Here is a 27,714-nt window from a genome sequence, read left to right on the forward strand (position 1 = left end):
CTCTTCAGAAGAAAATATTTTTTTGTAAATGAATGTGTAAATAAAGGTACTCTTCAGAAGAAAATTTTTTTTTTTGCAAACTTGGAAATACAAAAACGAGAGATATAATCCCTGGTGTGTCAATAGATTAATAAAACTCACTGTAACCCACTCTGCAAGACATAACAAAGATTTACCAGTACTAATGCTCTCCCAAATAACCAGAGACTTTGTTTTTAAATGGGAATTGCTTGGCTTCCAGTCACAGGCTAAATGGAATGTGGTCAATGTGTGGCCTTTAATTAAGCCCTACCACAGGGGAGAATTTACTGCTTTGGAAGGAGAAAAGAATACGTACATGGTATTTTCCTCACCCACTTAGGCCAGTAAGTCACAAAGCATGTATGCTGTGGGTACACAAGGGAGTTCCTGCTTTACTGATGCATACAACAGCATTAACTAATGCACTATATCTCCAATGGGATGACACCGAGTGGCTAAATTTGAAAAGACCTTGTCTCAAAGGGCAACACATATGATATGATACAAAAATGTCTTGTGCCCCATTTCTTTCTGACTCAGCTATGAGCTCTTTTTGTGCTTAGATGAAGGTCTTTTCTGAGGGCTACTATGAATGAGCTGATAGTGTGTCACAATAGGCTAGGTTGTTCTTCTCAAGTCCTCAGCAATAGTTTCTACTATGAAAGTATTTTTGAAATGCCCCAAAATTCTAAGGAGATATTTTTCTTCAAACGTTTGCAGAGATTCGTGGTGGTCTAACGGGCAGGGACCGCCGTGTATCATTTAAATCAGCAAATACACCCAAACAGCTCCTGGGATTAAATAAAGGTACTAAATCTATTTCTCAGGAAACCTATTTGGCAGACTCACTCTGAAAAAGCACTGCAGACCTTTTTCCAAGTAATAAAATGTTTTATAATTTTTCAAAGTTTTAATTCCACATTTAGTGGTGACTCACCCAGACTGGCCCACCCATTAACGAAGAAATAGGGCATATGCAGCCATATACATACATACAGTCCTTATAGTAAGATTGTCATGGTCCTAGGTCATGCGACCCAGTGTTTCTGAGTTTCATGTTGTTTTGTTATTTCATCTGTATTCCAGTTTCTTTTCAGTTATCTAGTTATTCAGCCATGTTTAGTTTGCAGTTTAGTTCATGGTTTATCAGGTTCCCCTGTGTGTCATGTCTATGTCTCCATGTTTCCTGTTTTTCTTTGAAAGAGTCCAGTATGTTCTTTGTTCATTGTATTTAGTTTCAATTCCCCTGCCCTGTCATTAGGTTCATGTGTGTCAGCGGTGTTCCCATGTGTTAAAGTTCCCATTGTTGTTTATTGTGTCTTATGTGTTATGTTTCTGGTATGCCTGGTTAATGCTGTCATGCCTGTGTCTTGTCATGTTTTCCTGTTTATTTTGAAAGTCCAGTTTTCATGTCGTTGTGTTTTAGTTTACATTTCCTGTGCATCATTATGTTCATCCTAGTCAGCTGTTTCCTCATGTGTCTCCACTTCCCCTGATCACCTCATATGTGTATTTAAGTCCTTTGTCTCTTACTGTTCATTGTCAGGACGTCTGCCAATTTCCCTCATGTCGTCTAGTCACAGACATAGTTCCTGTCACAGTCATAGTTTTACCTTTTGTTATCATGGTCAGTCATAGGTTCGTCATAGTTTATCATAGTTATGCTTGGTGTTTCATAGTTTCATGTTTTCAGCCGAAATAAAGGCTCGCCTTCAGTTTGCAAACCAGCTCCTTGCCTCCAGTGTCTGCTTTTGGGTCCGCTCCAACAAACACACCGGCGCACCCTGCCGTGACAAAGATAATTATAATTATTAATATTTTAGTAGAAGTAGTGGTGTTTTTTTCCTAATTAGAGGAAGTGGTGTGAATTCCAGTCATTTATAGATCTTTTGGGATGTTTTAGCATTATTTATACTCTTTGCTAGTGTTATTACATTCTGGCATTTACTATTTAAATTATGCTACTAGTAACCACCTGGACCCACCAATTTTGTATATCTGAGCTGAGTGTGTCACAATAGGATAGGTTGTTTATCTCATATTGCTAAGGTGTTATTGGCTGGCCAGTCAAGCACTTGGTAGTAATTTTGACACGTTTTTGTCTGTTTTATAGTTATTGCAATATTATTGTAAACCTCTTTAGTTAAGTAGCTGTGTTTTAAAATCTATCAGTTGAGCCCTTGGATCCAGGATTTGCTGAATTACATTATTTTCTGCTTCCACGATTACAACCATATTCTTCAAATTTGTCCCTTTGTTTCATGATGGTCCATCAGTGAATAACGGAAACATTTAATTATCCCAAACTGATGATCAGCATGTCAGTAGCAGAGTAGCAATTAAGTGGAGGAATACTAGATAGACTCTATAGAAATGTATTTCTATACCTTTGTTTCAGGGGTTGTCTATTGTGCTCGAAGTGCTTTAGTTCCATCGTTTCTCATTAAGATGAATCCAGGTGTGGCATAACTTCAATGAAAAAACATTTTAAGCATGGCACTAACAGCAGACACTAAAGTAGACTTTGGCTAGGATTTACTCAAGTTGCAAAAAAAAGGAAAAAAAAGAAAGAAAACTGTCCAGTGTATTATTCCCTGGGATAAATTATTCTGTAAAAATCTTAACACTTTTGATTCTACAGTTTTTGATTGATAATATAATTAAAAATCACCCGAATTAAAAAGCTTGGCCAGTCTATGACATGAGTAATTGTCCATATCTACAGTGGGGATTAAAATATGAATGAAAAATAAAGGCGGAGTGTTGGAAAAATAGTTGGCTAAACATATTACATTAGGACAATTTTTTTATAGATCCTAATCTGAAAAAAGCTTTGCACCTGATCAACTTGGTTGCTTTGATAGAATGGTCACAGCTTTTATTGCTAATGTATTATCTTAGTTAATAACAACTTTTTCTCCATTCTCTACATCACACATGTTGTACAAGCTGTTTACGAAGATGAAGCTCCTCTGTTACAGTGATAAATCGCTAAAGCTCTTTCACTTGCTAATGCTAGCTGTGTTTCCACACAAAGGGCATAACGTAACTGACCTCAGAGCAATGAAAGCTGAGCCAGCAGCAGCTTGTCTTGCACACTGATCTCCCATCAATTAACTGTGAAAGACCAGAGGTTTATCCACAATGTACAAGTGCAATCACCAGAAAATGCTCCTGGACTCAGATTGTCCAGAATGGAGACAGCTGCAGTTTCCTATGAACACAAAACAAGCGCAGCTTTCAGCGGCAATAGCTAACTGTGGCTACAAGATGGCAGTAATGTAAAGGATGGATGCAAACAGGCGAGAAGTTTTATGACAACACTGTCCAAGATGAGGGAGCGATGGATTTGCTTTGGTACCTTTTATTGATATCTATTTTTAGATTTGTCAAGCCTTTCTTGTCCTGACAGAACACCACTAGCTAGTGCTATTCCCACAAATGGACAGAAATGATCCAGCCTTCTCTGAAACAATCGTCCTGTCCCAGTCTCCCCACACATGCCTAGTCCGTTTGCATGTAAGTTTCATTCCAAACCAACCATTCATGATTAGAACTGGATTACAAAGTACTCTCACAACAGGTCTACACCTATTGTAGCCCATGTTACATATGCTGATCAGAAGTTCCTCTTTCTGCTATATTAATGGGTGTCTCAAAGCTTACCACTGTACGTCTACATTAAGAGACTCCTTTACCAGCAAGTCAGACTCCACACAAAGTCACACTTGTCATTGAGTGGGGGGGTGTAGAACCCAATTTGGAATTGTTCCAGTGTGTCTGTGGACATAAGCTTAAGTAAAAGGTGTTCTAAATTACCACAGATGTCATCTGCTCCACAGACATAGTGTTACTATTCTTCACACTGACCATCAATCAGTTAATTAATCTTCTCCAATTCAGGGTTACTGGGTGGGGGAGGGGGAAGTGGAGCCTACACTACTATATGTGGAGAACATGTGAACATCACACAGAAAAGCCCCAGTCAGATGGTGGATTCAAACCCAGGACCTTCTTGAAATAAGGCAACAGTACTAACCACCACACCACCATGCACATGAACTCTATGCTATGGGTTTGCTGTTACAGAAATAGACATCTTATGCTAAGAGTCATAATCAACAGCCTCCTATTAGTATATATATTCTTTTGTTAATAAACAGCCTTTTGTGTGACTGTGTCTTATATGTAGAGAATTGCAATGATCACATCCACAATCACAACTCTACTCAGGTTCCTGCTACTAGGTTGCCGGTTCGAGCCCCGGCTTGGACAGTCTCAGTCGTTGTGTCCTTGGGCAAGACACTTCACCCATTGCCTACTGGTGGTGGTCAGAGGGCCCGGTGGCGCCAGTGTCCGGCAGCCTCGCCTCTGTCAGTGCGCCCCAGGGTGGCTGTGGCTACAACGTAGCTTGCCATCACCAGTGTGTGAATGGGTGGATGACTGGATATGTAAAGCGCTTTGGGGTCCTTAGGGACTAGTAAAGCGCTATATAAATACAGGCCATTTACCATTTACCATTTAGAACTCAAAGATTCATGTTTGTTTGAATTAAAAAAAAAACACTTCATATTAATGTTCCCATTTTTGTAGTCTAAGTGTCAGTTGGTGCTGGTAAACTATATAATCCTTATCTGGTTTTTGTACATTTTGTGGGGGGCAGGATATATTGAAAAATAACTAATGTCACTAAGATCTCTGGACAAGTCCCAAGGGAAGGTCTGTAGTATATGCTGACTCATGAGTGCCCATATGCACTTGAAGACTTGAAAGTAGGACAGGCCCCATACATTTGGCAGGAATGAACCTCAGATTCTGTGAGTTTGCAGATTGGGATTGCGCCACTGAAGAGCAGGTGCATGCATTGAAATTTGCTGTGACGAGTTCTAATACTGCGCCCCCCTCCCCAAAAAAACATGCCATGCCACCTGCGTCTCATGATTATACACAAGGTTTCCTTTGGCACAGATGTCTTGATGCACCAGCATCTGCAATATTAAGTCCTTGAGAGATAACTGTCGCCCTAAGATCTGAGATGGCAGGAACTAGCGCAGGTTATTGGCTGGTTGGAAGGTTGGTGGTTTAATTCCTGGCTGTTGCTCCAGGATGCATGCCAAAGCATCCTTTGGCAAGATACTAAACCATAGATTGTAACTGTGTGTGAATGTTAAATATAAAGCACTTAGGCATAGAAAAAAGTGCTTTTGTGAATGAGGCATGTTGTTTAAAGAGTGCTTCAGTGGAGTAGAAAAGCCCTACATAGGAACCAATTCATTTACCAAGACAACCTGCCATTTGGTCTTGTTGGACCTTTGCTCCCTTTGGCATGTCTATACCAATTCTAAGAAAAGGATGAATCAAGGTCATTTCTGAGAACTGCAGTCCGTGTTAGTGTCCATCCAAATACATATTATCAAGAAATATCTTTATGCACTTCTCAAATGTCCATTTAAATTGTTGAGGATTTTGGCAATATGAATGTGAATAACTGGACAACTTACAAAGACATGCTTTAGAAAAAACATCAGGGAGGTCTGTGCTGAATGATCCATTTACACCACCATGGCTGGCCTGCACAACCCACTCAGCGTGAAGCACTGCACAAGTTGGGTTTTCCCCATTCATGAAGCTAACACTGACTCATTTCTCCAAGTGCTGCTGGTCATTCAGCCACCTGCAGGAGCATTTTACAACTATCATGTTGCCTCCGCGGTTCCCAAAAATAACCACGGGTCACCCCTCTCCTCCCTCCCTCCACATCCATCCTTCCTCTTCAACCCCGCCACATGGTTACAGTTAAGTACATAAATCAGGCGCCACCGCTGGTGTGAGAGCTGTAGAGGCAGACAGAAGGCATACACACACATACTCACACACACATGCACATCCCACTGCCGCGGCTCGTCGCTGCTACTGCAGCCGGTGCAGAGCAGGAGACTCGCAGCATTCCCTCCATCACACGCAGGCGGAATGGCTTGAGATCAGACATCGTGGACTCGTCTCGTTCGGCTCACGCACTATGATTTTCTGACTGTCTGAGTATGCGTGCGTGCGTGCGTGTGTGTGTGTGTGTGTGTGTGTGCGTGCGTGCGTGCGTGTCAGCCCGCCTTGCCGCGAATTGCTGCAGTGCTGTTTTCCAGGTGTGCGAGTGTGTGTGTGTGAGAGTGTGTAAGCGTGTGTGCGTGTAAGAGTGTGTGCATGGTGTTGTAGCCTGGTGTAATTCTCTTACGAATTGTACTAAGCCGGGGAACGGAGTCTGATGTCACATGTGCTTCATCGGAGGAGACGGGGCATCTGCAAGCTGGATTTTGTGGAGGATGCTGCGGCAAGTGATACACAGAGGGCTCAAGGCTTCGTTCTACTGGCTGGGCTTATTCGTTAGCAGACATCCCGTTTTCTTCCTCACCGTCCCTGCGGTGCTCACCATCATTTTCGGATCTACAGTGCTGAGCCGATTCAAGCCGGAGACGGACCTGGAGGTACTGGTCGCCCCGACTCACAGCCTCGCCAAGATCGAGCGGAGTCTCGCTAACAGCTTGTTTCAAATCGACCAGTCAAAGCACAAGCTGTACTCGGATTTGCACACCCCGGGCAGATATGGCAGGCTGATCCTGCTCGCCAAGTCCGGGGGGAACATCCTGGAGCTGGCCGATCAGGTCCTGCAGGTCCACAAGCAGGTGTTGGATTTGCGCGTCAATTACAAGGGATTCAATTTCACGTTCGCGCACCTCTGCGTCTTGAGCCACAGGGACAAGCGCTGCCTACTGGATGATATCATCACCATCTTCGAAGACATCAGGCTAGCTGTGCTTTCCAACAGCACTTTCCACAAGGTGCCCATTAGTTATCCGAACACAACATTAAAGGTGAGGATTTTTTTTCTCTCTTTCTCCCTCTCAGTCAGGCCCTGCACATGCACATACACGCTCCCCAAACCCATCTCCACCAGAGCAGCAGCCCCAGCAGTCAGCATGTGAAGCTCTGAGGCTGGCCCTCGGAGCTTGCCATAATTTCTGAATGAACAGAAAACACTTGTATACCAGACTGTGATTTGGGGCTGCACAGTGCATCATATATCAACCAGCGAAGGGGAAGCCTCTCAATAACACACACACAGCCGGCTTTTCAGTTTTCACCCTCCCTTTTTGGTGCAGGTGAATTGATTGGCTGCATGCTGCTTGCCCTGATCTGCTCCTCCACCTTCACTCACATCACAAACGCACACACACACACACACACACACACACACACACACACACACACACACACACACACACACACACACACACACACACACAGGGATATCCTATGACTTTTTTTTTTGATACAGTGTCTCCCTCCTGGCTGCACAATCACTGGCTACAGTAGCTAATGGCCTTACAGGTATCCCATCTTGGTTGCCTGTAGCTTCCTCTGTGCTGGATCTGCAGCTGTATTTATTACAGGCCACCCACCACAACATAAAAAAGAATTCTAGATGCAACATGTAGACATTAAGGTATATTGGAGCTCAGAAGGCTCACATATATATGAGCTGCAAATCTGCTGCACTCTTGCATGATTTTCAATAAGGAATATTCATTTTCATTTGTTGTTGATAGAGATTAGCACACTTTGCAGTATTGTCACTCCACAAGGCAGGCAGTGGAGTGCATTGTGGGTTCAAAGTATAGACTGGATATAAAAGATGGACAGATCACTCTTACATCATCCATTAGTTAGCAAATAACTTGTTGTAAACATTCAAGCTGAGCATTTTGGTTGTCAACATTAGTGACATCTTAGTGTTTTGAAACTGGTAATGACAAGTCAGCATTAGTATTATGGCCACAACCATGCTAATCAGCTAATGCTAGCTTTGTTAGCAAGCCATATCAATAAACATAACTACTGCGATGCACAGACATAGAAAATGCTAATTAACACTAAATAATAGACTAATTCTGAAATTTCACTCATTAAAACTAAAGACTTTGGCTTTGAGTATTTCCAATAAAAATCTCTGTAACAGCACAAACATGGTGGAGAGGTCTATCTCTGGTGAAGCATTCTCCCTAAATATTGGACTTAGAGTAGATGTGCAGGTCATATCTATATTGGCTCTGTTGGTCCATGACCAATTCTGGACATCTATATGGCGTCCAAACTAGGTTCACAATTTGGACGTCCAACCATGGCCTATCTTGGACATGAATATGACGTTCAGCATTTGAACTTTACAACTGGGTAATTTTTTTGGAGGTCATGGGGATGTCTATGGCAGGTGCAAGAAATTTACATTGTTAGTAAATGTAATATTTTTTTTATTTACAAATATCAGCATTGTGTTATCAACATGATATGCATGAATACAAATTATTTATAAACAAACACAATCTATTACGTGTTAGTCTATTGATTTATTCAGTACCTTTTTTTGTTATTTTACATATTCCTGTTTTTTTTAACTGGTTTATCTGCTTCAATTAAACAATTTAATTGTTTGTAACCAGGTTAAATCTGTCATTTATTAAAATGTGTTGAAATATTAAAAACATTTTTAAAATGTGAAAATAGCAATGGTTAAACTATTTTCAAAAAAATGGAATGTCTTTTAAAAAAAGTACAATGCGTTCAATGAGTTTAAAAGGGTATTAGTGTTATATATGGTTAATTTTCACAAGTATCCTCTAAGAGGAAGTGAATGTGGTTGTGATCAATAGCAGGACTGACGGAAGTTGCGATGGAAAGTAGGAGAAGTTTATGCAAGTGTATATGTATGAACTGGACTATCTGCTCGACGGCATTTTTCAATGAGCACATTTTGCAGACTGCCTGTGAGAAGCTCGGGACATTTGTGTTTGAAATCCACCGTGCAGCTGGTCACTTTTGTTTAAGCTCAAAAGCCTGCGCCATCTTGGAGATGTCCACTGATCTCTGTACAGAAAACATGCCCTCCACCCTCTGGAAACATTAGACTGCAGATACTATAGAAGCAGTATAAAAATGATGTCTAAAATGAGTGTAAGTTTGATATTAATAAGACATCCACAATGGCCACATTTGGACTATAGGTAGCCTGTAACACGGAGGTCAGACAGACGGCAACATAACATTCGTAAACATGATGTCACTCCAACGTCACTTTGCGCGGTGGGCATAGACTGCTTTGACTAACTAACTTGAAGTGCTACGAGTATATACCAGAGTCTATGAGGATTGACTTCCTGTTGGAGCCAGCCAAGTAGCTAGTAGAAGAACTAGAGTTTCGTGTTTCGTGTCACCTCCAAAGTTTGTTGCTTACAGTAGGTAAAGCATATGCTGCTTTACTGTCCTCCTGGACACTAATATTATCCATAATTTACAAAATGTACTTACTATTGTGTTCAGCGTGGCTTGAAAAAGTGACTAGGCCTGAAATCTAACCAGAAGAGTATTTACAGAGGTAGGAGAGCAAAGAAGTTGAGGATCACGTTCCCATAGAACCACAGGTCTTTTTCAACTACCGTTAACCAGTGATGGGAATAACGGCGTTACAAGTAACGGCTTTACTAACGGCGAGTAATCTAACTAATTACTCTTTCTATCGTTACAATGCCGTTACCATTACTAACAAGAAAATGCGGTGTGGTCGCGTTAATATTTGTCAACAAACAGACAGTTGAAGCTGTTTTCAGCTTACCGCATCTTATATCAGTTGCACGGAAGTAGCTGTCTACATAAGTAATCTGGGCACTACAGCTTTAAGCAGTTGCGCGCGCTCCCGCGGACGGGAATCACTTTCTGGCAGACGATCACTTTTTGGCACAACACCTGGAGCTAGGGGGCAAAACAATCGCATGAGTGCTGCTGTTTGACTGAGGAAGAATAAAGTAGTCGTGGTAAGCCAATCACACGACCACTTAAAGATGACAAGGCAACAAGGTGACATACACCAGTTTTTAAATTGTGTTGATAGGCCACGTAAAACCAGAGTCATGATAAACAATATATACGCATGTTTTTTTCTTAATAGTTTCATCACGTTTAATCTCTAAGGACAGCTCTAGCAAGCACTCTCTGCTTATGACCAAAAAATAAAAAAAACAAAAAACAAAAAAACAGCCCTTTCGTGTTGGTGGAAAAATGCACCATGTCGACCAATCAAAAAAAATGATATGGCAACATGACATTTGGTTGTTTAGGAAAAGGGGACAGTTTTAGGAGTGACGGCGAGAGGAAGAGAGAGAGAGAAAGAAAGACAGCAGAAAAAGAGAGAGAGCGAGTTTTGTGATGTGAGAGATTTGTGACGTTTAGCATGTTTGTAGTTAATGTGTTGTCTTGTTTAGTTAGTGTGTAGTTTTGTGGATAGTTTTGTGTTGTGTGTCAGAACAATGAGGTGACTGCTGTCTGCAGGTATCAGTCTTGTGATGTTCTCCTTTATAGTGGGTAGAAATTATTATTTTTTGAGTGGCACAAATAATTTGTGTGGCATCTTATTGAATGCAGAACACCTGATTGTTATGTAAATAGTTTGAAATGGTTATTAAAAAAAGGATAAAAGGTAAATGGCTGCAAATAACTTTGTTGTTTGCAAAACTTGTGCATATGATTTTCAAACTGACTATTTATATTTGCATTTAAAGTTATGAAATATGATTCAATAAACATGTTTGTGGTTGTTACAGTAAAAAATATCACTTTTTCTACTCGGATTTTATGTTTTTTGTCTGATTTTAGATCAATTGTGTTAATACAGTATGTCAAAATGAAAACATAACTGTACATTCAGATACGTGAGGTTGTGTTGAAAAGGATGATACCAAACAAGGCAAAGTAAATAGCTTTTAAAGGTGAAATGTAGAGGTAAAATCAAAAGTTGTGAAACTTGGCCAATTATACCCTGGAACCCAGAGGGTTAAACATATTTTTAAAGTAACGCAATAGTTACTTTTCAAGTAATTAATTACTTTTAGAATCTTGTAACTCAGTTACTAACTCAGTTACTTTTTTGAAGAAGTAACTAGTAACTATAATTAATTACTTTTTCAAAAACCCCTACCAGCATTAGAAGGAGTTCAGATTTAGGTCACTCTCACATTGGCTTTGACTTTGCACCACCTGGAAGCTGTGTCCATCTTTCATATACACTCTATTGTGGTAACTACATAACATATATGGTTTTTGAACCATATACATCTTTTTTGCACTCTTTATTGGCTGTGAAAGAACACAGAAATAGTCACTCTAATATCCATTTTATACACCACTAGTTAATTTCATTGTGATGTACAGGCCACTTTACACTTTCTCTATCTGCAGCACATGTACAGTGGGCTCAGACTGACATGAACACAAATTCAGAGTATCACATGCCTGGATTCCAGGATGGTGGGTTGTAACTTCCTCCGAGAGCTGCCACAGCAGAGCCATCCGAGCAGCGTCAGTGTCTGAGCACAGTGATGAGGCCATCCATCGCACTGTTACAGACTGCTTGGCTCCTAATATTCAGTTAGATAGATAGACAGTGTATTCTTCTTTTGGATGTCAAGTTGTAGCCCAGCGTGGTTTTAGAATTTGTGTTTTCTCTTCATTGAGCCGTTTTATTCAGTTTCATGTCATTTCCCAAAAAGAATGATAAAGCACTCTTTTAGAAGATAGAAAACCATGTACCTGCCGATGTGGTACTTTAAAAAAGACATCATTTTGGCATTGAAGATCATCTTAATTTGATCTCATTGCTTTGCTGTATTAGAATTTGTGTTATAGATTGACATAGGCAAAGTGCTAAATTATCACATAACGCAATAAGTCATATTAGCAATATGTCACCATAAACCTCACGCAGACACTGATGCCTGCTAACTATTGTTTTGTCATATACAAATAAAGTAGTTGGAATTTCATTCGCCAAAAGTGAAACACAGACTTCTTTGACAGGCTGTTACAACAAATAATAATACATGAAGCAATTCTTCAGATAACTGCATCCAAAATAGTTCAAAAGGCACCAACAAGAGCTACGCAGTCAAAAAGTCAAGTTCACTTCAATTAGCAGGGGTGACACATAAGCAAACAGCTGCAGCCAGATGTTTCAGAATCCACCACAGATTCAATGTGACCATGTTTCTAATAATCCATAATTCTTCAAGCCTTAATACGATTAATACAAGTTGTTTTAAGTCTAAAAAAATGGAAGAGAAAAACAAGCTTTAACAAATTTTAGTATCAGGCTGTTTGTTTTCTGCTTTAAAGTTTTCCAGTCCCCGTGAACTTAAAATTTGGCAGTCTATGGGGGTTGACTGTCTTTTTGAGTTAGACTCAAGTGGACACTTTAGGAACTGCATTGGATTCAGTTTTTAGCCCTGGAGGCTGATTTTTGGACGTTCAATCCCTCTACCCCATGCTTTTCCCTTTGCTGGCCTTCATCTTTTTTCCTATTATAGTTCCTACAGCCACAAGAATCTACTGTTACACAAAAGTAAACAGAAAAAAAAGATCTTTTGAGGCTGTTTTCTGAATGACAGCTACTGCTTTATGTAAATGATCAATGTAATGGTAAAAGAAAATAAATGGTAGTACTGAAGAGCCACTAAATTAGAATGAGTCATTTCACTGTCATTTGCCACTTCAGAGTGAGGTAGTTTATTACATTCTTTATTACATACATTTTTTTTTCAGTGCCATTTCCTACCTTGCTATCGTGCTGTACCACTTAATATAAACATGTGAATGTGTTAACGTGGGGTACAGCTTCAGTAAAACAGTAATTTAATGTTTTTGTACATTCCTATAGCTGCAAGTTTATACCGTATATGGACAAAAGTACTGGGGCACCTACACATTACACCTCAAGGAGATCCTCAGCCATGCTGTGAAGCTTCTGGCACACAGTTTTTGTGCTGATGTTAATGACAGAAGAGGTTTGGAACTGTTAATAACTGAACTGAGCACTGGCAACTTTTATACACTACCACTCTCAGCACTCTGCCACCCTACTGTTTGGTGTGTTGGAGTGTTGTGCTGTGATGGAGATACCACACTTCCTGGGGAGCTGAACAAGTTCTACACATGGTTTGATGCACTGAACAACACGCAAGTGAAGAAAGCCATGCCCCCCACCACCGACCAGACCATCTCTCTGCCTGCAGCCGACGTGAGGAGAACTTTCACCAAGGTCAACCCACGGAAAGCTGCTGGACCAGACAACATCCCAGGTCGTGTACTGCGAGACTGCGCTGATCAGCTGGCTGATGTCTTCACAGACATCTTCAAGTCTTCACTGAGCCAGATGATTGTCCCAGCGTGCTTCAAGTCCACCACCATCATCCTGGTGCCAAAGAAATCCTCAGTACCCCAAAAACTGCAAGTTGGGACTGAGCACCTCTGTTTGCAACTGGATACTAGATTTCCTGTCACAGAGGCCTCGGTCCGTCCGAATCTGCGACAACATCACCAGCACCATCAGGCTTAGCACAGGAGCTCCTCAGGGCTGTGTTCTCAGCCCACTTTTGTTCACCCTCCTGACACACGACTGCACCGCCCTACACAGCTCTAGCCACATCATCAAGTTTGCTGAAAACACAACCGTGGTTGGACTCATCAGCAGCAACGACAAGTCACCGTACAGAGATGAGGTTCAGCAGCTGGCGTCCAGATGCTGCGAGAACAATGTGTCACTGAATGTGGAGAAAAACCAAGGAGATGATCGTTGACTTCAGGAAGACTCGGTCCACCCACACACCACCACTCAGCATCCGCTGTTCCATGGTAGAGACCATTAACATCATCAAGTTCCTGAGAGTTCACATCTCAGACTACCTCACCTGGACCACCAACACCTCCACCATCATCAAAAAGGCCCAGCAGCGCCTCCACTTCCTGAGATGCCTGAAGCGGGCCAACCTCTCTCCTCCCATTCTCACCACATTCTACAGGGGCACCATAGAGAGCGTTCTGACCAGCTGCATCTCCGTGTGGTTCGGCAACTGCAATGTTGGCAATCTCAGCAAACTACAACGAATTGTTAAAGTAGCTGCCAAGATCATCGGAAATCTCTCCCTTTGCTACAGGACATCTACCACAACTGCTGCATCAATAAGGCCTCTGGCATCGTGCTTGACCCCTCACACCCCTCACATGGACTCTTTTCTCTCCTTCCATCCGGCAGACGCTATCGCAGCATTGGGGCCCAATCCTCCAGACTGCGGAATAGCTTTTTCCCACAAGCCATCAGACTCCTGAACTCACTACCAGACCTCCCTCTCCCCCCCACCACACACACCCACACAAACTCTTTTGCACTTTACACACCACTGCCTCTGTAAGACATGCTGCTCTATGGACAATTTTTTTTTACTCCATTTTATAAACTGCTACACTGGTCACTTTAAACCACTCCAAACTGTAAATTGTAAATTCTAATTGTAACTTCTCTTGATCCCCTAAGACTTAAGTGTATATTTATTTTCCTCTCATTTTTATATCTATTTATTAGCTTTTTTTTGCACTGATGTAACCGGAGACTTGTCGTCTCATCTCTCTGTATGCTGCAATGGATATAGCAGAGATGACATTAAAGTTTAGTTTGACTTTGCCTTTGACTTTGGTGGAATTACTGTGGCTCCTAAGCATTTCTACTTTGCCTTAACACCACTTACAACCACTGAGTGTGGAACATCTTGGAGGGAAGAAATTTTAAGAACTGAGATGGGTTGCAAAGCAGTTTGCAGAACAACAACTACACAACAACTGTGAGCAAGTTAAAATAGCTCAAATAGATAGTGTGCTCTATATGGCCAATTGGATCTGCAGAATGTTGGCTTACTCTACTATGTGGGCTGGGCACTGAGATAAGATGATCTGCCGGGATTGTGGTTGAACTTGACTTCATGCCCTCCTGAACTGTGCTGAATTTTTTCACTTTGTGCCAACTCTAGAAAGTACTGCTGGTACAACTGAAGGAGAATCAGAGGCTGTTAAGATCACTGGAGGTACTTCCAGAAAAAAAGTGTGTGTTGCCAGAGTAATGGATTACACATAGCATTTAAAAGATTTCAGCTTTCTTCAGTATCACAAAATACTTTCTTTAGAGAGTGTCTCCAACTATTTGACTTTTGATAGGAACAACAAAACAATTCCAAATTCAGTGTCAGTTATCAAATTTTCTCATCTTGAAAATTCACCATACCAGCCTTGTCTTCAGTCTTGTCTTTAGGTGAAAAGAAATGTAAATTACATACAAGTTTCCAAGTTTTCTTGAAAATAATATAATGAATTTAATTTAATATATTTTCATTCTTACTCACATCACTCTCTCGAACTAAAATATCGAACTACAATATTTCCGTCTTGAAGGTTTATGTGACCTCCAGCTCTCCCTGCACTGTGTCAGTCACTCTGCACTCTCCGTGTTCCTGAATCCTCCTCCTTGCTGTTTGCCAGTGTGACGAGCTGTCTGAGCTAATTCATTTTTCTGACTTCTAATGCCTTATCCTACTCTTTGATGTTACAACCAGGGTTATTTCTGTACATACTTGTATACAGAAATAACCTATGAAAAAAACTTTTTGCCAAGTTTTATTCCCAGGAGAAAAAGCTTAAAATAGATGTTGCTATTTTAATCTGTCTGCTATATTTTAATTCTCTAAATAAAAACACACAAAATATTATGAAAAAAATGTAGAAATGTAGCCACTGAAACAACAGGAGAAATGTTCATGATACTTAAGTCGTGTATAATAATGTCAGTAGAAATTACACTCTCAGTACTTATTCTGATATTAAAAACATGATTTTCCCATGTACTTAAACAGAAACTGCTTTAATAGAAACTTGTACATAACATTCTACTTATTTAAAATGTTAAAATTCTATTTTGTTGACAGGACAGATTAAGATGTTGGGAAGGTTAGAAGGAACTAGGGATGGGAATTGAGAACGGGTTTTTGGAGAGAACCGAATCCTGGTAGTTCAGTTTTTTGGAATTGTTAATCTGCTTCAGAACAGCTGCACTAGATGCCATCTTCCATGTTTGCTGTGCTTGTGGGCATCATTCTTCTTTTTTAGCCTAAACTAGAACACCTGTCAGCATATTGTAGCCTTGGCATATATGCTTCCTACATGCCTGTGGTAAAGAAAAAAAAAGTTTTGTAAGTATTAGTTCCAGTGACATCCCTTGAAATACATACTTTTCTATTTAACCCCTAACCTTATACACCAATTTGGGCAATACACCATTGCCCAAATACTTGGGTTTACCTAAAACTAAATTTTGTCTAAGGTCATACAGATATTAACTGCTGCTCTCCAGCTCATTAGTTATTATAGGTTAAGACTTGTTTATTGGATAAGAAGCTTGGAGCAGTAATGACAGTAACAGATTTCACAACTCTTAGAGAAATTATCTTTTGCTCAAGGGTTTACATGGTTAATGTTTTTGAATTATGCACACAATAAAATCACTGCCTCAATAAATCAGTATTTTGTGCTTGAAAAATGACTGTGGTATTTAATTATAAAACTGTCAATTTCCATAAAATATTTCCCCAAATTCATTATCAAAATAAATAAATAATAGAAAAAAAACTGTCAGTGTGTGTGGAGTACAGGCCAACAATAACGCATTTTTTGTGAGTCGTGTTAATATCAAAAATGTAGTTTTAAAATCTCTGTTCTGATGCTACAAAAGTACTTTTTCTATATTATCTTTAATGGGCCTTTTCAATAATGCAGTCTGTTGTTATAATAGCTTATGTATAAAATGAAGAATACATTTTATAAAATGAATATTAGCTTGTGGTGCTTGAGCAAATACTGACTTCTTCCTGTTACAAAAAAGTGAATGTAATACAGGATATACTGTATAGACTGTATTTATCCCAAAATTATGGAATTCCATTGTATACCTTTTTAAAATAATGTGAAAAATGGCAAATAACTAACTTATGAAATCTTTGTTATTTTTCATTATATCATAGGAACATGTAAAAAATAGTATAAATAAAAACTGAAGTGGTGAAATTGCTTGAAAAACAAACATTGAGCCGCCTCTAAACTTTTGACCATGATTGCCCACTGTGGGGATGTCACAGCAGCTGCATTAGTCGCCCTCTTCCTGTGCAACCTAACATGACAAAATGATCAAAAGGCTTCAAATTAATCTGAGACATCAAATGTGTTGACTCCATAGTAACCTTTCTAGTAACCTAGAAAGCAGAAGATTGTATAAACAATAATAAATTATGACTTCTGTCAGTCTTTGAACAAAGAATAATTGCAATTTTTGCAGTTTTTAATGTAATTGAATTTAATTTTTTAATGCTCTTCCTGATGCAGCCCCAAAGGGATTTGTGTCTTAGGATTGAATGTATAAACCACTGCATTACATAGTGAAGAAGCTTCTCGGATGAGAGGTGAAACGTCTTCAAGCAACTCAAAGAAGTCCAGACGCTTTTCTTTGCAAACTCCTTTGACTACGATGACCTGGATGACTGAGAACCTTCACAGACATACATTACATATACATATATCAGTATAGGGTTGCCTAGAAAACTGATACTAAGCTATTAATTAAGATTAAAATAATAAATAATATTGATTTAGGCACTCATTTCAAAGAATATAATTACAGACAGGTCTGTCTTTGCCTCCTTGAGCTTATACACAACTTAACACAGCACTACTGTGGACAGAGGGAAACACAGTTCCTCCTCTCACTGAAGTAGTTAATGTTCATAATATTCATAATGATTATTATGATGACGGTATCATATGAAGGTCAGTAAAGCTCCCATTTCAACCACAGTTATTATAATTTTTTATTTTCTAATTAGCTTTTAATTTGTCTTGACATTCTGTTTTTAATTCACTTTAGTTTCCACAGTAGATTTTTTATCTCAGATTATTATTTTTTATCATTTGAAAACGTTTAGTTTTAATTTAGTTAAAGTTTTTTTCAGTGTAAGTTTTATTCATTTCTTTTTTGTGACAGGCAAGATTTAGGAAAATTAGTGCATGTGTTACAATAAAAACACAACTTTTTGGAAACAGTGGACTCACAGTCTTACAAGCATTCAGACTCAAAAAAGTCTATCAGTGACACTAATAGAGAAGTTGTAATGTTTATTTATTTTTACATAGCTAACAGATACCAAAACTAGGGATACTTCCTCTACATTTGTATTTTATTTTGGTTAGTTTTAGAAGTGGACAAAATTGTTTCAGTTAGTTTCAAAAATATTGTAGAAGTATAGTTTTTATTTTAATTTGACTTAACCTCTAGTTCTAGTTTTCTTTTAGAAACTATACTAACCTAAGTTTGAGCAACATTTAAGTAATAAAAAATATCATAAATGTTAACCTTTCAGCTTAGACATTTACCATTTAACTATTAGCATTTTCATGATAGCCACATTAGATGGGTGACATTAACGTAGGAGCTAGCACATTACAGGCTGGGGATAGAATATTAAGCTCAGTATTGTATAGTGATGCAATCTGAAAAGTCTTGTACATAATTATAAGCAGTCTGCTTTCCCTGATAGCCTTTTACCATATCTGCAAACATTCCTGTTTTGCTGTTTTCTACCAGAAAACTCTTGCAATTTATATGACTGTTAAATTTTATTATGAATAACTGTAGCATCCCTGAGTTTTAAGTGTTCATTTGCAGGATCATTTATGAAACCCCGTTGGTGGTTGTGGGGGTTGAGCTGAATGGGGTTGAAAGTGTTTCAGCAGTCACCTTCTGTACAGAAATGAAGACTTTTGCCATCTTAGCTGTTCTTAGCTAAAATAGCAAAAGTTTCTTTAACTCTTATTGCAAAGACACAGTAAAGAGCAAGAGTTAAAGAAACCCCAAACTAGCAAGATGAGCTTTTCAACAGACAAAAGCAAACCACCAAATATTACTGTAGGACCTCCAAAACACAGGTTTAAGGTCCAGGAATGTGGTTTGGTTTGTTTATGGAACTACACGTCGGGTTGATGCAGTCTGCAACAACTTGAATGGTGTGGAAGGTTGTGGTGTAGGGTTAAGAAGGTTTTCCGGTTACATCGTAAGTTAGAATTCAGAGTTCCCACAGAAGTCTAAATCCAGTCGTATGTTTCACCTCAGAAGGTTAACCTCACTATGAGTGAAAACATGTTTGGATCAGGTTTTACTTTCTACTCCTCAGTAATTTTGACTTGGACATCTTTTTGCACCACCAATCACTTAAAATTCAATAATGACTGCTGTTAGGTTTATATTGTTGGATTGTGATTTATGTTTAGAAATATATACTCATATATGCTTATATGAGTATATAAGTATATATATGCTTATATGAGTATATATACTCGATTGCATATTGATAGGATGTCTGATCCTTAGTAGTCTGCAAAGACTCTGTGTGCCTTCAAGAGGGTTCTGGCATGCACACACATCCTAAGGTCATGAGAGAGGTCGTACCTTCTCTTACTGATTTATGGTATAGGAGGACACTTACTCTGTATCTGTTTAAGTATAAGAGCCCTTTGTTTAGGTGGACCGCTAGACTCCTGGCACCAGCTCTGGGGAGTCGTTCACAGGGTCACATCTTGACACACACACAAACACACACACGCATACCTACACATACACACAGACGGTACTCTTTGTTCACATGTATGCCTATGTAAGATGTCATATGTTAATGAATCTATGCATATTCATGTAACCACAATAAAGAGCAGTGCTACGGGGGAGCTAACTGAGAGTGACTGGGGTTCGAGCGTCAGGAGCAGCGCTCGTCACAGTTCTCTCCCTCGTGCACGAGATCACACAAAGAGCTCTGCCTGGTGTCCAGTGCTTTTTGCCATTGTAGTAGAATTGTCTCTAATTGTTCCAGCGAGGGGTTTGTGCTAGACAGACCTATCAACTACCTGTCTTAGGTGTAGGATTTGGTTTAGGTTACCATCTTAAAATCCACCCAGTCAGTGCCAAACCAGCTACAGTTAGGTTTGCCAACAAATATTCTGAATTTTATTCTGCAATCAAATATTTAAAACATTCGCTCGATCACAAAATTTGTGAGTGCGGTGTGGGGGTGACACCCTTGGCACCTGTCTGAAGCAGAACATAATGCAAAGCTGGATTTTCACAACAAACATTGTTAGAGACTGTGCTGCTGGGGAGCTAACAGAGTACTAGCCACCTTCACTTTCAATACCACATACTGTGTGTCAAAGTCAGAATAGGTGTGTGGTGTAGGACAAGGTGTAGCTCTCACTGCACCAGTCTTCAGACACACTGCTGCCAGTAAGAGGGAAAAGCGAGAGAGTGGTGAATGATTACCATATTACCGAACACATAAGCTGTGAGAGACATAAACTATAAGCTGATGTAAGCAGAACAACCGAAGGTAGATGGTTTTCAGTAATCTCATCTGTCTGAGTCTTTTAGAATACAAGTCTTTAGTTCTACTAACTCCTTTAGGCTGTATTTATCATTTATGTAAAACTATGCCAACGTAACAGGTGGCTAATAACAAACCTGGGCTAGCATAATGGTTGTAGCATATGTTTGAAAATTCAAACCTTCCTGATTCTTACTGTAGGTCTTCTTACCCATTTTTTTTTTTTACCTTTTGCTTATTTAATAATGTGTTGGTTTGAACCTAATGTGGACTTACTGAACATAATGAAAAATTAGGTCTTTTAAAGAAAACTCCAATACTAGTAGTGGTTGAACCAGGAAAGCTCTTCCTCCACCTCTTCCACCATCACCACCTCCATCTCACCTCAGACAGCAGTGAGGTGTCACCTCCCTCTTTCATACATCACTCAACACATTTATCACACACAGTTCCTTTTTTGTCTCTCTGTGCTCACCTGGCCTCACTCTCATACGCAACTATATTTTGTCTTATAAGGACTGCCACAAAGAAGAATAGAGAACAAAGCTGACAATTCTGCAGGCACAGAAATTGTTGCCCCGATTATGTCTCATTACTCACTTTCTTTAAAGCTTCAAAGGCACGCATGTTTAAGACTGCACACACTCTGAGCATGTATTGGCTCAGTGCAGATATTTATACATAAGTGTGCTGTGACTGTTGAGATTCATTTGAAATGCTTTAGTGAAACCAGGAAGTGAGTGTGATAGATTAATTTGAGCTTTGCGAAATTACACAAGTGAAAATGAAACAAAAGCTTTTTGAGCTCCCTCAGCAATTACATAAACACGTTCGTACACTGTCATGAAATGACAAATCTGAAGTACCGAGTTGGGATTGTTTTCGAAGAATGATAAAGCTCAAAAATAACATGCAGATCTCGCTCTTATAAATGGATCGATTTGAAGCAGACAGTAATAAAAGTCTCAGACTCTGACAGAAAACCTGACTCTTGAGTTATGGATGAGCTCAATCATGTGACTTCAAGGTGCAGTGTCCACCACCAGTTTATTCTGCTGTTCACATAATCCCAGAGTGGAATAACTCCTTTCTCCTCACACTGAAGTAAATTGTTTACTGAAAATGAAGCAAACAATTGCAGGGATTTATTTATCTAGAAGCCTCAGATTTATATCAAGCTCCCTGCTGTGAAACAGTACATTGCGACTATTTGATTGTGCTGGATTATTGTGTTTGTGACGAGATAAAGCACATCTACAATAAGCTGCAAATTAAAACTGAAACTGTTCTGGTTGCGGCAACCAGGCAGGAGTTTCACAGTTTCACTGGTGCGTGTCTTGATTTAGTGATTAAATAGACCAATACAATATTTGCACTGCAGCTTTAAATAATTGTATAATTACTTTTGATGCATAAGCTTATAGCTATAATATAATGTGTGCATTATTAGTTTAATTACTTTACCATACAGTCACAATAAATACACATATTTGGACACATTACCTAAAAATCTAAACCAGACAAGGGAAATAAATGATGAACTACAAAAACTATACTTATTTTTTATGTCTTTCATATATACTTTCAATGCAGGATCCTCATATAAAAAAGAAAGCGCACCCTCTTTTAATTCCAAGGTTTTATGTATCAGGGTAAAATGAGAAATTATCTGGTTCTAAAACAATTTAAAGAGAACATCAGCTGAAGAATAACATGAAATATTTTACTATGTAATTATTGTGTTGTTTTTCAAAAATTAAACCAAAATCCAGAAACAGGGTGGGCAGTATAGTCTCAAAATTGGAGGAAGATATTTCAAGAAAATCTGCAATAACAATATTTCTGATGATATAGAGAAAAAAATTGTGAACATTTTATGGACTCTTCAAGTTTATAGCCTTTATAAGTGCAAGTAAATGAAGACTATTTTCGATCCATCTTTGCCAAACATCTACTGTCACTGAGGACAGATTTCCTCATTTGAATTTGAATTTCCATTGAAACAAGGTCCCATTGTAGTGCAATATTAGTCGCATGTTTTAAATAAAAAATGCAGATGGATAACATGAGTGTGTGTAACACTTTGGTTTAATAATAACTAAAGTAAATACTGTATCTCATAACTCTGAGCCGACAATATTATGACAGAATAAAACTGAAAAATATTTTCTATTTTCTGCTTTTCCACCATTTAACTGCATTATTATTGTCCATCCAGCATTTGTTCTTCGTGTCATCTAGAGTTTAAGTAGCATGTGTAACCAGTGAGGCTGCTAGATTTTTGCCCTTCACAGCCTGGTTCTATGCAGCAGTATGTTTTTGCCTCAAGTGATGAAGCATGTTAGCTAAGTTGTGCTGCCGTGTTCTGTTTAAAGAAAGGACCTTTCAGACCCTTCCAAATAGACTCTACTTGTTCAGTCTTTTTCTAACTGTTCTTTAATCTCCTAGGACCTGGCGTCCACATATGTGGATATCACATTTTGGGTTGTCTAGACCAAAATAGTCAATTTTGCTCTACAAGCCCATATGGAAAAGAAACAGTAAAAACTTATAAAAGACTTGCATAAGATGTGGCCTACTTCATATAGTGAATCATATAAGGCTTATATGATTTACTCATGAAAGTGGCCACTTTCTCATTACTTTCATATATTGTTTTAGTAAGTATCCAAAGCATACAAGTTTCATTTGTATAATTTTTCAAGGGATCTTATATCTGTTTTCACTCTTGTATGCTTTTCATACAAGTTTCACACAAGACAGATACAAACTTTATAAGATTTATATATATCTTTTCCATATGGGAGGACCTGATATCCACTTACGAGGACGTTATACTGCCACTGTTCTGTCGAAATTTAAAGTGAATGTCATCTTATGTGGATATAGTTTTTTCTCAGAAATAAAATTGGGTAAAAAAAAAAAAAAATCACGTAATTCTTTGTTTTTACATTCATCAGGTCCCAATCAGCCCAAATAGCAAAGAGAAATCAAAAATGCATGCCATGAAAGAGTTTGGATCTTAGGAGGTTAACAGTGAAGTTTAACATCTGAAAAGTAACTTTTGGAACATTTCCTTTATTTTATTTTATCATTGCACAATCTTACCTTGAGGTGAAAATGCCAGAACACCCTCTTCTGGGAAGATTAATAGCTGTGTTAAATGTTTTCCACTTGTGAGAAATTAAATAATTAATCTTAATGTTTTATTAATGAATTTTGTTGTCATCGCCTTTTTCTCTCAGAATTGCTTTTAATTTCTTTTTTTAGTTTGCTTGACATCATCACTGGTGTGATAACTTTGACCTACCTCAGGATGCCTTCAGCAACCATTCCTGAAAAGAAAAAAAGTTATAATGTACCACTGGCATTATAACTTTTTTTTGATGTAGTCTGTGGCAGTAATGGCTAATATAACAGGAACAGGTTTAAGGTACTTGTGGAAACCCCATTACCCAGTGACACATCTTTATATTTCTCATTTGGAACAGTTCAATTTTTCTCAACGAGTCACCTTTTACCTGGGTGAAGCCAGGAGATTGATGCATATTTTTCATGTTTCTGTTTGCATCAGACCCTTATAGCATATAGCATTATTTGGTCATCCCTTTCCTTTGCTGGGCTGCACTGCTGTATCATTTGGCACCTTATACATCAGTAGTTCTGCCAATACTTTCAATTTAATAATGAATGGTTGTGTAACAACAACCAACAGGTTTCTGTTATAATCTGACTTCCGTGTGATAGACTAATGCTTACTCACTTTTATTGTTCCAGCAGGCTTATTGAATTCCTCCTGTGCAATTCTTCTTGGACCATTGCATTATCTCCAAGCTCTTGTCACTGTGACGTCTTGTGTGTGCTGTACAATCTGATTAATTAAAAAATTAGTACAGAACAGCATCAGTCCTGTCCGCAGCTGTGAGGTGGGTTCATATTAAAAAGTAAAGCAAACAGAACAAAAATGAAAGCTGGTATCAAAGAACGTATAGTGAGAAGCAGGACATTTGCTTTGAAGTTACTGGACTCCTGTGCCTTCCATGGAATGCTACTTTAATTGTAGCTAATATCTAATACCTCTGAATTCTGTGCAGGATGGCCGTGTGGCCTTCATCGGGCACCAGCTGGGCGGTGTGTCCTTCTCACCCAACAGCCGTGACCAGCAGGTCAAGTTTGCTCGTGCTGTCCAAATCACATACTACCTCCGAAATCACGGACCCGTGGTGCAGGATGCTATTGCAGAGCGCTGGGAGAATGAGTTCTGTGCCCTGGCCAGTCGACTGTCCACAGCCGAGGTCCCCCATGCACCAGACCAGCTCCACATCCAGTCACTCACATCCTTCAGTCTGTGGCGGGACTTCCACCAGACGGGCCTGCTGGCCAAGGGTGAGGTGTTGGTCAGTCTGGTGCTGGTGCTCCTGGCCGCCACCATCTCCAGCTCTATGCGGGACTGCCTAAGGGGGAAACCTTTCCTGGGACTCCTGGGTGTGCTGACCATCTGCATTGCCAATGTGACGGCTGCAGGGATCTTCTTCATATCAGATGGGAAGTTCAACTCTACACTACTGGGGATACCATTCTTTGCAATGGGTGAGTGGCAATATGGGTCATAACAGAAAATGTGTGTTCGTGTGTGTGTGTGTGTGTGTGTGTGTGTGTGTGTGTGTGTGTATACAGTTGTTGGGTAAAAATGCTTATCTTGGGTTCACACTGATAGTGAGTTGATTGTGGTTTGCAAATTGTGATGGGCAACACTGCTGCAAAGTAATAAGCATGATATATGTGTGTTTGGCTGATCTTTATCACCACAACCTTTCTCAAGGCAATCCTATCCTTACTGAACAGAATTTCAGGTTGAACTCCATCAAAATCCAAATCAGAATTTACCATGAAGTCACGTCCAATATAATTAAAATCTAAATTTGAATTCAAAGTTATGTTTAACTCATGGCACATTTCAGTCATTTGATAGTCTTGATTCACTGCAGGAACTCCTTTTTGTGTTTTTTAAAACTTTTTTGTCTGAATCATGAATGCCCAAGTCATCAAAATTCATGAGTTTCTACTGCAGTGATGTTGTGGGGTTTTTTTTTTAAGTGAATGAGTTATTGTTTGCAAATGTATATATACCACAGTATACAGTAAAAAAAAAAAAGAAAAAAAAAAAAAGACATTTACTCTTTTCTCTGTAGAGATCACACTGAAGTCCCATCCAAACCAGAGGGCAAAACAAGTTCACTGAAATACTGTGAAGGTGCATCCTTATCTGGTAGCACAAAACTAATTAACGCCTTAAAGCTTTTGTGTGATGAGACTCACTACCAATAAGTTATGCCCATGAGGTCCAAGTCATCCTTGGTGATGACTCTATCCTATGGGATTATGTCTTTATTTTAAAAATTGTGTTCCAGAGTCTTAGCAATGAGACAAAAAAAATTCTAACTGAAAATCAAAAATGTATTTCCTTTTTTTTTTTTTTTTACAAAAAAAAAAACTACAAAAATCAAACAGTTTGCTAACATACTAGCATGCTGTTCCTGTTAGCTAAGGCCATATACATCTTTCAAATAACAAACTATAGTATAGGATGCCAATGCAGTAAAATGTTAATGCAATGTAAATCTAAGATGTAATATTTTCAAAAAGGCTAAAAACATTTAGTCAGTATTTCATGGTAGCATAAGTTACATGTTGTAGTGGAGCGTTTTCCCCTCCAGCAGGCTTGTTTTTGTTTTGTATTTTTTGTTTGTTTGTTGGGTTTTTTTGTTTTTTAGAAAATTACAGAATATGTCTCGATTGCATAAAGTGTCATAAGATTTTTCCCCCTTTTCAATCCTTTCAATTTTATTTGAAAAATGGAAAGCAGTACAATACAATGTCAGTATTTTAATCCTTGATATTGACAACTAAAAATGCAGGTACTGAACATTGTAAATTAACATAACATATTACTTCAAAAAGTGACCTGAATCACATTGTTTCTTAATAACCAGTTATCAATATAAACCTTAAGCTACAGTCCCACACACCAACACAAATCCCTATCATTATGAAGACACACATATGATCTTTGTCGACAACACCAAGCAAAGATGAAAACCAGCACAAAGAGACTTCAAAGCGATTGCCACACTGACTCTACTTTAGAAATATGAACTGGTAGAATTGGAGGCTGCGGCCTGACTTCTAATCAGTCTGTTACCTGTTGAAGTTCAGTCTGGCTGCTGGCTGTTGGGTGTACACTTAGCTTTATCATCACTCTGGATTTTTGGCTAGCTTTGCGTTGGCGTGCAGATAACTAAAGAAACTTTGTAACATGATTAATGATATAAATGTAACTGTAATGTTATTAATGAATTTAGTTCAGTAATGGGTTGCTGTGTTACTGAAAAATGTAGTGTGATTACAATAACTCAACAATGTTTGCCAGCAGAAAAACTGCTGAATCAGCAACATGCTAGCAGTGAGATGTGCATTTTCAGGTATTCTTGATGCCAAATTGGTTATCCAGTTTTGGATGATGTGGCAAAGAAGAAAGATTCTTATTGGTTTGTAAAGGTAGGAGTAGGGCTGGGCAATATGGCCTAAAATTCATATCACGGTATAATTTGAAGCATGTGCGGTAACGATATATATCGCGATATATTCTTTTCTTCTGTATAACGTATTTTACACACTATAAGGCACACTTAAAATCCTTTAATTTTCTCAAAAATCGACAGTGTGCCTTATGTATGAATTCTGGTTGTGCTTACTGACCTCAAACCGATTTTATGTAGTACATGGCGCGCAGAAATCTGTTAAAAAATGTTTTAGTACAACTTTGGTAAGCTATGAAGGATGGATTGCCAGAGCATTACGGCTGCCGTAGTCAGAAGCCTTGTGGAGTAATCTGGGTCCAAAACTCCGTCTGCTTTACGTCCCAAAGTCAAACGAACACTGCGGTATCACTGAGAGTTAAAAACTGTCTAAATTCTTTCATCTTTATTAAAATAATCAGCGTTACTGCTTTACCAGGTGTAACAATTAAGTTTAACATCCAGGCATCCATGAAAACAGAATTTATTAAATTCAACGGAGTTAGAAGTTAGCAGGAAGTTAGCTCGCTAGTTTCCACCTAAACATGATATCCCATGTTCTGACTGAGAGATTTCTGAAAAAATTAAAACATACAGCTCTGCTATCACTTTCAACATAAATGAAGACAGAAAACTAAACAGCAGTGACTTTTGTAGGGTTACTGAAGTTGGACTAGCTGGTATGTAATGATGTCCTACGTGATCGCTAGCAAAACTGCTATGTTAGCATAACATTAGCACAGTGAAGCTGAAGGATGAACGCTAACTTTTTTCCACTC

General features: G+C 38.9%; 1 protein-coding gene across 1 annotated transcript; it reads left to right on the plus strand.

Moving 5' to 3' along the window:
• Window positions 1–5,900: 5,900 nt before the first annotated feature.
• Window positions 5,901–24,947, plus strand: LOC134623128 (patched domain-containing protein 1-like; the record flags this gene model as incomplete). Its single annotated transcript, XM_063468333.1, has 2 exons — window positions 5,901–6,887; window positions 24,452–24,947. Coding segments are annotated over exons 1-2 (1,096 nt in total), but the record flags the coding sequence as incomplete, so codon positions are not given.
• Between the last annotated feature and the right edge of the window lie 2,767 nt (window positions 24,948–27,714).

This window comes from Pelmatolapia mariae, unplaced genomic scaffold (assembly GCF_036321145.2).
Source record: "Pelmatolapia mariae isolate MD_Pm_ZW unplaced genomic scaffold, Pm_UMD_F_2 NODE_ptg000417l+_length_32333_cov_1, whole genome shotgun sequence".
Taxonomy (NCBI): Eukaryota; Metazoa; Chordata; class Actinopteri; order Cichliformes; family Cichlidae; genus Pelmatolapia; species Pelmatolapia mariae.